General features: G+C 33.9%; 3 protein-coding genes and 1 pseudogene across 3 annotated transcripts; all 4 read right to left on the reverse strand.

The window, feature by feature from the left end:
- Positions 1–187: 187 nt before the first annotated feature.
- On the reverse strand, positions 188–5,564 carry LOC110694688 (annotated as a pseudogene).
- On the reverse strand, positions 3,397–3,885 carry LOC110694770 (oral cancer-overexpressed protein 1 homolog). Its single transcript, XM_021871941.1, has one exon. It carries the CDS (start codon positions 3,883–3,885, stop codon positions 3,397–3,399), a length of 489 nt encoding a protein of 162 aa, XP_021727633.1.
- Positions 5,565–5,663: 99 nt separating the features above from the next.
- On the reverse strand, positions 5,664–7,564 carry LOC110694771 (phosphoserine aminotransferase, chloroplastic-like). Its single transcript, XM_021871942.1, has 2 exons — positions 7,553–7,564; positions 5,664–7,469 (listed from the first exon to the last, which is right to left on the reverse strand). The coding sequence occupies exons 1-2, from the start codon at positions 7,562–7,564 to the stop codon at positions 5,982–5,984; spliced, it is 1,500 nt and encodes a 499-aa protein (XP_021727634.1). The 3' UTR covers positions 5,664–5,981.
- Positions 7,565–8,983: 1,419 nt separating this feature from the next.
- LOC110694687 (G2/mitotic-specific cyclin-2-like) lies at positions 8,984–12,720 on the reverse strand. The gene is made up of 9 exons (XM_021871851.1): positions 11,702–12,720; positions 11,486–11,603; positions 11,296–11,352; positions 10,971–11,139; positions 10,750–10,875; positions 10,269–10,358; positions 9,925–10,146; positions 9,560–9,837; positions 8,984–9,382 (listed from the first exon to the last, which is right to left on the reverse strand). Exons 1-9 carry the CDS (start codon positions 11,739–11,741, stop codon positions 9,244–9,246), a joined length of 1,239 nt encoding a protein of 412 aa, XP_021727543.1. The 5' UTR covers positions 11,742–12,720; the 3' UTR covers positions 8,984–9,243.
- Between the last annotated feature and the right edge of the window lie 849 nt (positions 12,721–13,569).

Genomic DNA, 13,569 nt, shown 5'->3' on the forward strand with positions numbered 1-13,569 from the left:
CAATTTCCAAAGAGCTGTGTTTCGCACGCCAAAGACTCACGAGGAGAAACCCAGAACACTAATTATGCTATACAACCACTCGGATCAGTCTGAAGATTAAGGACACCAAAATTGAGTCCAAACCACAAGAAAAAGTCGATATACATAGCGAGTCAGGCTGCTCAGGCATTAAGCAGGATACAAAATGTCATAGCCACCATTAACTAACAAATAAATAAGATTAAGAGCATTATTCACCCAAGTTAGTTACGTAGCATCGTAGCTGTAACACAATTAGCTGACTCAAATCACAACAAAAACAAAGGAAAGATTTGACAGCTATTGAAGTACTACGTATGTAGTATTATAATTGGAAGTTGAGTATGCATCAAATAAATCTGGTACCTTTACAGAGATAATCCTACTTACAAGTTAGTAATGGTCAAACAGATATATCTCCAGAATCCAAGAAAGCATTGATGATTTGTTCTTGTGAAAAGTCAGTAAAGTAACCCTTTCCGGCGACCATACCTTCTTCCTATGCAAGGTGCTCAACTTCAATTTGAACTTTATCTCCTCCAACCTTGTTCGGTTCCAGTAAATTGCAAGCAACCTCAATGACTTCCTCTCCATGAGAAAGTGCCATAGCTTGAACTGATGGAAGTCCACCTCCTCTTTCACTAACGAGTTTGGCAATTCTACGAACAGCTGAAAGATTGGTGGAAAAGATTGGGACGTTGTAGTTATCTACCCATCTTGTACTCCCTATAACAACAACGCCCTTAGATAGGTCAGCTTGATTTGGCCCTTCATCTGGATGCAAAGGTAAAGTCTCTGAGCTCAGCCCTCCCGCCCAGATATTTCCATTCATGTTAGGCCTAAAGTAGCCAAGCTCTCTTCTTCCTGAATCAAGGGTTTGTCCTTTTTCATGTGCTGCTCCATATAAAAAGGTAGGAACTGCAGCTTTCACATATAAATTGCATAAGAAAGATATAATAGTCCAGATATGTTTTAACCAAATAATAGTCCTCTACTTGTGGGGAAGAAACTGCTAGCTGTGTGTTCATCTAATAGCTAAAACCGACAATTGCAAATCTTGGTGATTGCCAGTTTTGACACCAAAGGCAGCCTTAAGCATTAGTTTAATATTTATTAGTTGGTGTCAGTCACACAAATAACAGAGCAACACTAAAATAATAGGATCTCTTTTAATATGCAAAGAACGTGCTTAAATTCAGAGTTCACAAATCCATAGAACTTCCATACAGGATGATTAACATCTTGGATGAATCGGCACGTACAAGGTGCATGAAAATCATCACTACTATACTAAAAGAAGAGGCTTGAGTGGCACCCATCACTTAAGAGATCACCCAAAAAAATATGATCCATAACCATGTTCTCTAGATAGATACAGTTACTTTCACTGTCAGAAGAATCTTGCTTAAAACAATAATACTCCCTCTGTCCCCTACCCATAGCTTCAATTTCCACTTTGAGATGTCCTAAATGATCCACTTTTTCCACAGCATCATCCCTACCCAAATGTTTCTTTGACAAATTCATCGTACTTTAGTGCTGGACAAAAAATGAGGAGCAAGGATGATGATAGAATACACAGCTTATGAGGTATGAAAATAGAACGAATATCTGAAAGGTACCTTAGACTCCCAACTTTCTATAAACAAAAAGCATAACTAAATAATTGTGAGGCCCCACCTTGAAATCTCTTTAAGCTGATTATAAATAGGACGAACAAAAACAACTATTATACAATATTATAACGTGAAAATTATGACAATCTAAACATCAAAACTCACAATTGGTTCTGTTTTCTATTCAAAACATTAAAGTGAATCCTCCAATTTTTACTTCTAGGTTATAAAGCTAGATGAAGTAAACAAACCTTCAAGCTTGGTGCCAACATCTTTGGCCAAGGACCTTGCAATATTAGCTGTCTGCTCCAAAGAAGTACTGGCCAATGGTGAAAACAAATGTGATCAACAACTCCCAGACGAGGATGGCTTCCACCGTGCATATTAAAGTCAATTGCTTTCAAAGCAGTGCTAACCATTGCAAAAGCAGTATCTTTTAGAGGGCAAAGATCCAATGACAACTTTGTAGGTAGCTTAGAGACGAGAGTGTAGCCAACTCTGTTATAAGTTTCATCTTCAATTTTATTGACAACTTTAGTATCATGCACAAGCTTGGCTACTCGTTCAATAGACTCAAGGGCAGCTTTGTTGCGGCTTTCAGATATGTATAGTTTGCAACAAGCCAGTATCATATTTTTCATTTACTTCTTTCCCACTAATCTTCCCGGTCTACACTAAAGATAGAATACCAATGTTAGCTTTACAACTACTATATAAAGATCCTGATCAAATTACAAACTCAGGATACATAATATCTTTATCAACATATTTCATTTCATGGAATTCATGCAGCCTCTGGCTTAAAAATAACAGCATCAACAACCAAGTTTTTCTGCTAAATCAAAGTAGTAAATCTTTGAAATTGAAATGTTAAAAACCGATCAAATAGATAATATCCACACGATTTTTACACTAGCATTGCAACTGTAGCATAGTAGCATGACGTGTCAAATATTCAGGACACCTCTGCTATCCCCAGCAAAACAAAGGCAATAAGATAACATGTGCAGTCAACGACCAAAAATAGTTGTGAATAGATGAGCCAAGATGATGGAATGTTGTGCAAAGATATATCCAGTGCAACATACATATCCTGCATCAAGCTAAATGATCAAGCATAAGCAAGAAAAAAGCGGCTCCACATCCTATGACTCATAGAAATGACATTTCTGATTGCCCTGCTGTAATTATCTCATGCAATTGACAACCCAGAGGTTAAATTTCAAATCACAGGAAAGATTTGAACTCATCTTCACCAAAAGTAGTTAAAATTCATTAAAAATAAAATAAAATTAAATTAAAAATAAATAAATAAATAAATAAAACAACTAAAATGAAAAGCTTTGAATTTCCCAATCCAAATACCAATATAGAATGGTGAATGTAATGAGAGACGAATTCTGCATACAACAGTTCTCATGTATAGAACTGTAGATTCATTGGATTGAACTTTCTTACATGATTATGAGTATCAAACCACACAAAATATACTGCTCTATGTGCTTCTAGATAAGTACTTCGTATCAACTCAAGATTAGCACCTTCTACAATTTCAAAGCAATACAAAAATATATAATTTTTCCAAAAAAATATTCATGGCCCTAACGCTACAAGGGTAACAGTAAGACAGCCATTATAAAAAAAAAAAAAAAAAAAAAAAAAAAAAAAAAAAAAAAAAAAAAAAAAAATTGAGAAGAAAATCTTAACTCCATACTGCATCTACTGTAACCGTCAACCAAGAATACCTTGCTCATGCCCAAACTCAATAAATATGAGAATCAGACATTTTAGGGTACCCCTCGTATTCCAATTTAACTCCTAAAGAAGCACAAGTAGCCCTAAACTTCAACCTAAGCTCTTTTAAAATGTCATCTTTGCTCTCATCTTCATGATCCATAATTGGGTACTTCTCAAGCAACTCCTGAATTTGATGGATACTCTTCTTTACCCGAGAAGAGAAGAAGTTGGGGTCAACTCGAATCACAGAGGTCCAAACATCAACAAGACCACGGTAAAACCCAAGCTCTTCACCAGACTCAAACCCATGTTTAAGACCCACTTCATAGCCCTCTTGCTTGCCCAAGGTAAGACCATCCCTATACCCATCTTTGTAGCCTTCTTTGATGTGAGATTCTTCCAAGTTTATAGAGGAACCAAAGATATCTTCATCGTTTAGATTGTCATTGCTCCGAATTTCAGGTTTTAGAGGTTCGGTTTGTGGGGGGTTGATACAAGAATCAAACATATCCATGGGATTTGTGAGAAGAATAGAAATTAGTGAGAGAATAATGAAGGGTACTTGTTAGATTGAGGATTTAACCTGTACAACAAAGATAATCACATAACTATCAATACACAGTTACACTCTAGATATTTTAACCAAATTAACAATGAAATTACATTCAAGTAATTAATTAAAACTTATCTATTAAAGCCATGAATTCATAGCTAAATTCAATTGATGATGCTAATTGTCCACAGCTTACAATCAAGGGTTTTGCAACACAATAACAACCAAATTTGACTCAATTATCAAATTAAATTCTTCCCAATTAAGAATATGAATAGCAAAATTCTAGCAATTCAGTAATTATATAATAACCAATAATAGTTCAATAATCAATCTACCTTAAATTGAATTAAATCAACGATTAACAGGTAGATTGTGAAACTAGTACTTCAATGGAGAAGAGAAAGCTCAAAATACATTGCCTATGCTTCAATGGAGAAGAGAAAGCTCAAAATATTTCAAGCATATAAGTTGTGAAAAATAATTATTTCCAAAAATAACATAACTTGCAAAAAAAAAAAAAAAAAAAAAAAAAAAAAAAAAAAAAAAAAAATAAAAAAATCAAAATCTAACCTGACAATCAGCGGAATTTCAGATCACAGTCTTCCACTCCATTGCTTCAGGTGTCGTCCAATAAACCCTAGATTGTGGAAGTGATATTCGATGATTAAAAAACAAAAAGAGCGAAACTCAGAAGCTGCTTCAATGGAGGAGGGTGAATGGAGAATTCAGAGTACACGATTACTTCAATTGAGTGTACAGGAGCACGAGAAAGAAAGTGAGAAAAAAGATAAATAAAAAGCAAAAACTGCTGACGTGGCATTAAGGAGGGCAAAATCGTAAAGCACTGTTCAATTGCTATTGTACAAATGTACTAAGCCTTGGGGGACTTGAGGTTTAGACATTTGAAAGAAGGGGGAAAAGTAGTGGTCTTTAGTTAGCAACTTTTTTAAAGCAAAATCTGATTTGTACCTCTTTAATCCTAAACCAAACATTATGAGCATCAACTCTTGTTTAAGACACTAGTGACTAAATCGGAATCGATCACCAAATCAATTTTAGTAACTCACTTGGCCATCAACTGTTGTAGTGACCAAAACTCATCCTACATAATTTGATGGATTAATCTTGAATATGATACCAAGAATTGAAAACATGTGTTACAGGTTTTCAACTAATTTTTACTCCTTTGTAATTGTGAAGAACTTAGGGAACATTATAAATTAATGTTGCTGTATTTCCAAAGTGTTTCCTAATCTCCCTGCTAAATTCACCGTATCATTATTCTAAACGGGGCGTTAACGACCACAGACCAGTCAGCATGGCAGACAAGACAGGGTTAAAAATGAACATATCCGATCAACAAGGACAACAACTTTCTGATTTTCCATTCCTCCCTCTTTTAAATGCAAGTATTCCTCTCAAAAAAATACAAAAAGTTCTACAATATTTTAGGCAAGGTTGTCAATTCTTAGAGATTGCCACTAGATTCAAAGATCTGCCTCCAAACCACCACCCTTAATTCCTACGTATAAAAAAGCTCAAGGTGCATTGAAGCGATTGGGATCCTTCTGTGCTTTTTTGTACATCAATATATGCCTCATCAAAGCGAGGAGCCTTGGTGCACTTCGGTGTGCCTCTCCTATGCCTCTAGACCAATAAAAGAGCTTGACCCCTATCGCCTCGAGCCTTCTCATCAATTGTCAAAAAAAAGGCATGAGCAGAACACTTCCCAGCAATAATAGTAATAGTAATATTAATTCTCATTAAGTTGTGCATAGTTTCATAGACTGCATACAATGTGATACTCCTATTATCTAATAAGCTGCATAACAGTAAAACACTTATTCATCCACTAAAAGGCTCTTGTAATTTGGCCATACAATACTCAAAAACAAAACTTGCTACTACTACTACTAAAATACTCCATGATTATGAAGTAACAAGCAATAAACATAACAAACCAGGTAAAAAAACATAAACTGAGAGAAACAAACACTCAGATATTTTGCTGCAAGAAAGTGCCAAAATTAGACCAAACCATTCCAAAAAAAAATCTAAGCATGTTTAGCTTGGAATTCCTTCATAAAAGCAACCAACTTTTGAACACCAGCCAAAGGCATAGCATTATAGATAGAAGCTCTCATCCCTCCAACAGACCTATGACCTTTAAGAGCCACCATCTTCTCCTTAGCAGCCTCCTTGATAAACTCGGCTTCGAGCTCCGATTTTTCAAGAGTAAAGGGTACATTCATCAATGACCTCACTGATTTCTCAACTGGGCACTTGTAAAACCCATTGCTCTCATCAATTGCATCATACAGTACCTGTGCCTTAGCCTTGTTCTTCTTCTCAACCTCAACTAACCCACCTTGGTTCAACAAATCCTCAAAAACCAACCCACACATATAAATCCCATAACAAGGGGGAGTATTATAAAGTGACTTATTATCAGCATGAATCTTATAATCCAACATAATTGGAGTAATTTTCTGAGCATTTCCAATCAAATCATTCCTAACAATAACAATTGTAACCCCAGATGGACCCACATTTTTCTGGGCACCAGCATAAATGAGCCCAAATTTGGTTACATCAACAGGTTTAGAGCAAAAATTAGAAGACATATCAGCAACCAAAAACCCATTTGGATTAGCAGGAACAGGGTAATTTTTAAACTCAACACCATAAATAGTTTCATTGGCGCAAATATGCAAATACCTTGCGTGCAAGTTTTGCTCAAACTCAGACCCATCAAAATTAGGGATTCTTGTATAATTATCAGATTTCCCAGACCAAATGGTGGATGCTTTAGCATACTTGACAGCCTCTTTAGCAGCTTTACCTCCCCAAGACCCAGTAACAAGGTAATCGACAGCATCATCGGAGTTGCAGAGATTCAAAGGAATGGCGGAGAATTGGGTAGAAGCACCACCTTGAAGAAAGAGAACGGTGTAATCAGACGGAATATTCAAAAGGGTACGTAGATCTGACTCTGCTTTTTCGATAATGGAGGTGAATTCCTTCCCACGGTGGCTCATCTCCATAACACTCATGCCGGAACCTCGCCAGTTAAGGAGCTCTATTTGCGCTTTTTGGAGGACATTTTCAGGGAGGACGGCGGGGCCGGCGGCGAAGTTGAAGACGCGGTCTTCGGATCGGTGGTTTTCCGGGGATTTGGTGGTGGGTGTGGTGGTTGTTGCGGCGGTGCATGTGATTTTGGAAATGGGGGCTCGGATCTTGAAATTGAAGGGGAGGAAATGGGTTTGTTGGGTTTTTAGTGGGGTGAAAGGGGTTTTGAGGAAAAGGGTTGTTTGTGTGTTGGAGGTGGCTGCCATTGTTATGGTATAGAAGGTGTTGCAGAGAGAAAGAGGAGAGATAAAGAGAGGAGAGTTGGTGGGAGAAAGTGGGAGGCAAAAGTGTGGGAAAGTCTGGGCTTTATGCGTAGGTAAAAGGGAGGCTGCGCTTGTGTTGGGGTAAAGCCCACCTTTGCTTGGGTTAAAAGTTAAAGTTTGTACGTAGTAATTAGAGTAAGTAATCCCCACCTAATCATCCCACTAATGATCCAATTACTCCATTTTTGTTGGTATATTTTAAATTACTTTTTCCGTTCTATAAATAGTGATACATGGTACTCCATAAGTCCGTAACTGCTAACTGGTAAGTAGACTTGGTTATTAGACTGGGTAGCCTAATAGTTATAGGATCAAGGGTTTTTTTTAAAGTTTTTATTTATTATTGGACGTGACAATTAATGGAAAAGGGATAGAGTCAATACAAGACCAAAATGTTAGGCTAATCAAATAGAAGAAAATAAAAATAAATTACATATATAATATCGTATTCATATATACTTTACTTGTGTTTTCTTCTCCGTTTATTAGTTTGTCCATTATCGACTCGTTATTGACCAATAACCCGCATTAGTCTGACTTGCTTTGACCTAATAAAAGTTAACCCTCTGTAAAACTCAACCCGTTATCAAACCGCACCAACCCTAATCAAACCAATCCAATAGCCAGGTCTAATGGTAGGTAGGAAATGCGTGGCAATGTGGCAGCATGGGTTTTTAAAAGCTCATATGATGTGCTTCTTAAAGAGAAATCATGTGCTTCTTAAAGAAAACGTTAGAATAACAAGAAAGTACTTAAAAGAAAAATAAATAACATAGAACCATTAGGGTTATATTCATAATCTACATAAAAACAATACAGCGTAAAGGTATGAAAAATTTATGAGTGTGATACACGTGATAAGCAATTTAGCTGAACATTAATTTAGATACGAAATCACTTTTATAAAAAGCCAAACTTTAGTAGGAAACAATAGAGATCATTTATGTATCAATTCGAATATGCATCTAAAAAATACTTTCATTATTTCAAATATATGTCTATCACAATTAAGATTGCAACACTACTCACATCTAGATTGAAATATCGTGTATTCGTGTCGGAGTGTGAACAATAAATGTTGTTTATGTATCAATTCAAATATATATTTAAACATTCAAAGCAATTAATACAACACTAATTACATCACGATTGAATTACGTGTAGGTGTGAACTTGTGTCCATATTTTCAAGTTGTATATGTTGTTATATCACATATTTAATTCAGGTAAATGTTGTTATCAAAGTTGTTAAAATAATCTTTGATGGTCATTGAAAGTAAAGCAAATTTGTTTGGTATAGTCCTCAATATTCAAATCACTTCATGGGTCTTCTTCATCAATATGGTCATTTCTATTATTATACTAAACTTAATTCCATGCCATGCGGTGGGACATTCTTCACCAAATATATTTATATGAACTTGTCAGAAATCTCAGAATATAACAGTATTAACTTTTGTCAGAAAATGCATAATTTTTCGTCAATAACTTTTTAACAGAATTGAAGAAATGCTTTGGGTTTTATAAGATTTGAATTTTAGGTAATAGAAACGTTTTTTTCTACTGTACTTTGTATTTAATGGTGTAACTTGAAACTAGAGTACATACATTTCTTATTGAGAAAGAAAAAAACAATCAAGAAATGAGACAAAATATTTAGCAGAATTTAGCAGAATTTAAGCAGTTGAATCTGTATTTATTCAAAAAATTGAATATGAACTACAATGTGGATGTTTTGCAAGAAACATAAACAAAGGGTGGTAAATATTGTCAATATCAATATCCTAAAAGCCAATGAAGATTATTAGCCATATTCTACACACCCCTCAAATAGAGAAATGGGTAGTTTTCAAATGTCATTTTGTTGTAATTACCAAATTTCTTGTATAGTCAGTAAACTATACAGTAATCCTTTCTCATTAGACTCAACTGTTGAGGAGAAAGGTTGCCGGGTTAAATTTTGCTGCATAACCAAACTTTGAAGTTGAGTATTTCCTATGTACCCCACTTAGCTTTCCTGTTCCTGCCTTTTGATGGAAGTTCACCATAAGCCTTGAGCATTCCCTGCAATCCCCCATAAAGTTTAATTAGTAAATCATCTCGAAAATCAAATTTAAATTAATAATGGTAGGATTTTATATGTTACTCGAACTCAAATACTCGTGTTTCACACAGGTTCCCGGGTGAGATGAAGAGTCCGAGTAACATAGGCGAGCGCGGATGTGAAAAGAAAGGACTTACAGGAGCTGGTCTTCAGTGTAGTTTGTGTAAAACTCACAGGTCTTGCTCCACTGTTTAAATCCATACAGACTGCATTGTGCTGTATACACTGCAGCAGCAGCTAACAGTGAAGGTGGAAATTTGATCATTTCATACTCCACCAAAGAAAGCTCAATCAGATAAAAGCACAGCAGCTCAAGCTTCTTGTCAGATTCAGCAGCCTTCAGATATCTTCTCAGGAAGACATATGGGGTTGGCAAAGACATGTTGAATTGCAATGTGTTGAGCATTATCTTCTCCTGCAAAACAATAAAGTTTACAATTAATCTACTTGTTATGTTCCTAGATTTGATTTAAATTCGGGTTTTCGAGGGTAATTTATATACCATTTCAAGAAGATCTTCTCTAGTATAAGCTTTGTCAGAAATAAAGATCAAGTCTTCAACAACAGGTACAGAAACTTCTTCATATTTGCAGGCTAACAGCATTGCAATTAAACCCACTAATTGTAGCTTCTTTCTCACCATTGTATGTTTAGCTAGGAATCTGTCTATTAGATGTATTGTGAGAAATAATGTCTCATCCCTAAGTTCAAATTTGTAATGTACCTGTGTATGAATTCAAGAATCTGATAAGAAACTATGCAGTAATATAATAGCAAATCCATTTAATGTTACTTTATATTATATACATTGTCATAGGAAGTGTAAATTTTATAAATAAGTTTTACCTCAACAAGCCAGTCAATAAGTATAGCCCTCATCTTTTCATTAATGTCAAATTGCTGTGACATGTAATCTGGTGATACACAGCTGCATGCCTGCAAGGTTATGAACAAGGTTAATTAGCGTTTAGCAGTTCATTAATTACGATATAGACCACGTAACATGAATATGTGTTCAAGTGTAAAACCCAGCTGATTTTTGAAAAGTTTCCATACACTCACGATCCGACACAAATACATATTAAATTACACATGTTACTTTTTAAATTCTGTAAAAAAAAAAAAAAAAAAAACCTTTCCATACATTATTCACCAATGACGGATTGTTGATAATCCAACACGGGTACTTTTAAATTCTATGACAAGTAAAATTGATCTTTCCATACATTGCCCATCCACGGTGATAATCCGACACGGGTACTTGTGAAATTCCAAACATTACTTTTACAATTCTATGATACAACAATCAAACTTGATGAAAAATTACCTCCATTTTCTTATAATAAAGGTAAAGATCATCAATATAGTCAGTAACAGCAAGAGGGTTTTTTGAATCACGGCCGTCAATATCCAAGATTGGATCTTCAAAGATGTCTTCCATCTCAACCTCTTCCTGTAATTTATTAAAATTCACAGTAAACAAAATTATTATTTTTTTCACATAATTAAGCAAAATTGTACCAAAATTAATATTAAATTAATGTATACCATCTCATTAATCTGATTTTGTGCTGCAGATTCAGGCTTTTCCAATGACATTGGCACAGGCACATCTGTAATTGTCTTACACTCCACATCTATTATTTTAACATCTTCAATAACTTCACTTGAATTTTGAACTTTGATTTCTTGTTTATTATTTTCAGCAGCAAATTTCCTGAAAAAAAATATCTAAAATCATCAGAAAAACTCAAGATTTTTTTTTTATTATTTTTTATTTTTTTGGTATCATATCACATTACAAAAAAAAAAAAAAAAAAAAAAAAAAAAAAAAAAAAAAAGAATTAAAAAATAATAATATTAACAATAATACCTTGTGACTGGTCTTTGTACAGGATTGGGGATGTTTTCATCAAAAATCACACATTTTCTACAAATTAAACAAGATTAACAAAAATTAACACAAGATTTAACGAATAATACAAAACCCATAATTTTTTTTAAACATTTTTTTGTTTTAATTTTTGCAGTATTTGAATGAGGAGAGAGAAAATGAGAATTACTGTGAATTGGGTCTTTTGTTAACAACGCAAGGATAAGGCTGAGATCCAACCAAATTCTGATTAATCACACTTAATGCTCTTCTTGTTCTTTTAGCTTCATGCCCAAATTTTCTGGGACCTAATACAAATTCAACAAATATTCAAAACACCACTTCAAAAAACAATTAATTTCATCTTTTTAATCAATCAAAACGAAAAAAAATCATAAAAAATTACCTTGGAAATTGGGAATACTTTGATTTTCATCGTTAATCATCTTTGCTAATTATAATCTCAAGATCTAATTAATCTCAATCAAATAACAAAGAATAAATCAAACCCCAGAAAAATCAACAAAAACCCCAGAAAATTCAACTAAAACCCCAGAAAAATTAACAAAAACCCCAGAAAAATTCTTAACTATTTCTCTTGATTATGAACAAAAATCTGAGGTATAATTAGGTCATTTACTAATTATACTCTCTTTCTCTCTCTCTCACTTTCTCTCTCCTCTCTCTCTCTCTCTCTTCTGTTTCTCTCTCTTACTCAGTCATTCAAGAGCTCAGGTAAATAAAGAAGAAGAAAACAGAAAAAGGAAAGAAATAAAATCGTTGCCTTAAAACTGAAACAACGGAAAAATTGTCTGGAAAATACACGAACCTAAACCCCCTTAAATTTTCAAATACAACGGCTAGTGAAAATATATGGCCGTTGGATGAACTAAACCACGCCTTCTTTTTTCTTCTTTGATGTGAGCTAGCCTTAGCCAACGGTCACATAAATTGGCTGGCATGTGACACATACATTGCACCCACGTGACCCGACTCGGCCCGAATAATAATACTTAATTGGAAGATATTGATATTGTAGTAGTGTAATGTGTATACAATATGATTGGGTTTTTGATTTTTGATTTGATTTTATTTTATTTTATTCCTTTTTGGTAAGATAACATACGCTCTTCCTAAGTGCAAGAGTCATACGCTCCTATGCACTTTGTGAAAAAAAATTATTATTAACTTTTTTTATTTTTATTTTTTTGGGTTTGAGAAAAAATACTACAGAATGTGTGAATCATAAAGATTTGGAAAGTATTAAAGGTAATATGGATTATGTGTGAAATTATTGGAGCTTGATTTTTAGAAAGTTATTTTTAGAGAATCTGTTTTGATTTAGATTAGGATGTATGTGGTGAGTCATTAATTTGTTTTGTACATTTATTTGATGAATGAAAATGGATTAGCTTGTAATTAATTGAGTTTATGGTTATAAAGGCAATGACAGCAAATTGAAAGCTTTGATGATAGGCTAGACACGTCTAGTGAAGATGTATGAATTCGATTGTAAATAGATGATCAATTACATATAAGAATTACATGATTGCAAAAAATATACATACATACTTTTCGAATTGCATACAAAAAATATACGAACTATATATATATGTAAAAAGTTTTATCAGTTTCGAATTGCATGCTTTAAAGGACAAGTGATATATCTAAAACGTACTATTGACTGGGCTAGTTGATTTGATTGCATTAATGAGTTATTACAACTCTTAGTATTTATTAAATTCGTCATTAGATTTCATTGCCCGTAATTAAATGTATACTTATTAAATGCATAGTTTGAAAACGGTTGCAAAATATAAGGAATCCATATTAATGATATTACACGATTACACTGTATAATTTTGACTTCAAAATATCTAATACTTCATATAAAGGATAGTACCCCCGTATCTAAGCTAACTAAAAAAACATTTATAATTTAGTTTTTATTCCTTTTCTTCGTTTTTGTGAATTAATTTTCCAAACTTTAAAGTTGTAGGGACGTATTCTACGTTTTTGTAAATATACATCACAATGCATTCTTCAGACAATAATAGGTAAAACTTTTAGTTACACTAGTTGATTTACTTGCTTTAGAGAGTTATCACAATTGCATATATTTATTAAAGTCGGCATTAGATTTCATTATTAATAATTAAATGCCAAAATTTAAAGACGGATGCTTAATACAAGGAATTAATGTGAGTAGTATTCTAACAGGATGTGCGCATTTATTTATATTTTTGTTACTCTCTCTAAACATCTAATGTAAAG

This window comes from Chenopodium quinoa, unplaced genomic scaffold (genome assembly GCF_001683475.1).
Source record: "Chenopodium quinoa cultivar QQ74 unplaced genomic scaffold, ASM168347v1, whole genome shotgun sequence".
Lineage (NCBI taxonomy): Eukaryota > Viridiplantae > Streptophyta > Magnoliopsida > Caryophyllales > Amaranthaceae > Chenopodium > Chenopodium quinoa.

What these genes read in the sequence shown, in the direction of transcription:
- LOC110694770 (XM_021871941.1), bottom strand. Translation starts at nt 3,885, where the DNA reads ATGGATATGTTTGATTCTTGTATCAACCCCCCACAAACCGAACCTCTA.
- LOC110694687 (XM_021871851.1), bottom strand. Translation starts at nt 11,741, where the DNA reads ATGATTAACGATGAAAATCAAAGTATTCCCAATTTCCAAG. An exon ending in AAGTATTCCCAATTTCCAAG is followed by an intron (nt 11,604 to 11,701) that starts GTAATTTTTTAT and finishes AATTTGTATTAG; the next exon opens with GTCCCAGAAAATTTGGGCAT. An exon ending in TTATTGACTGGCTTGTTGAG is followed by an intron (nt 10,147 to 10,268) that starts GTAAAACTTATT and finishes ATTCATACACAG; the next exon opens with GTACATTACAAATTTGAACT.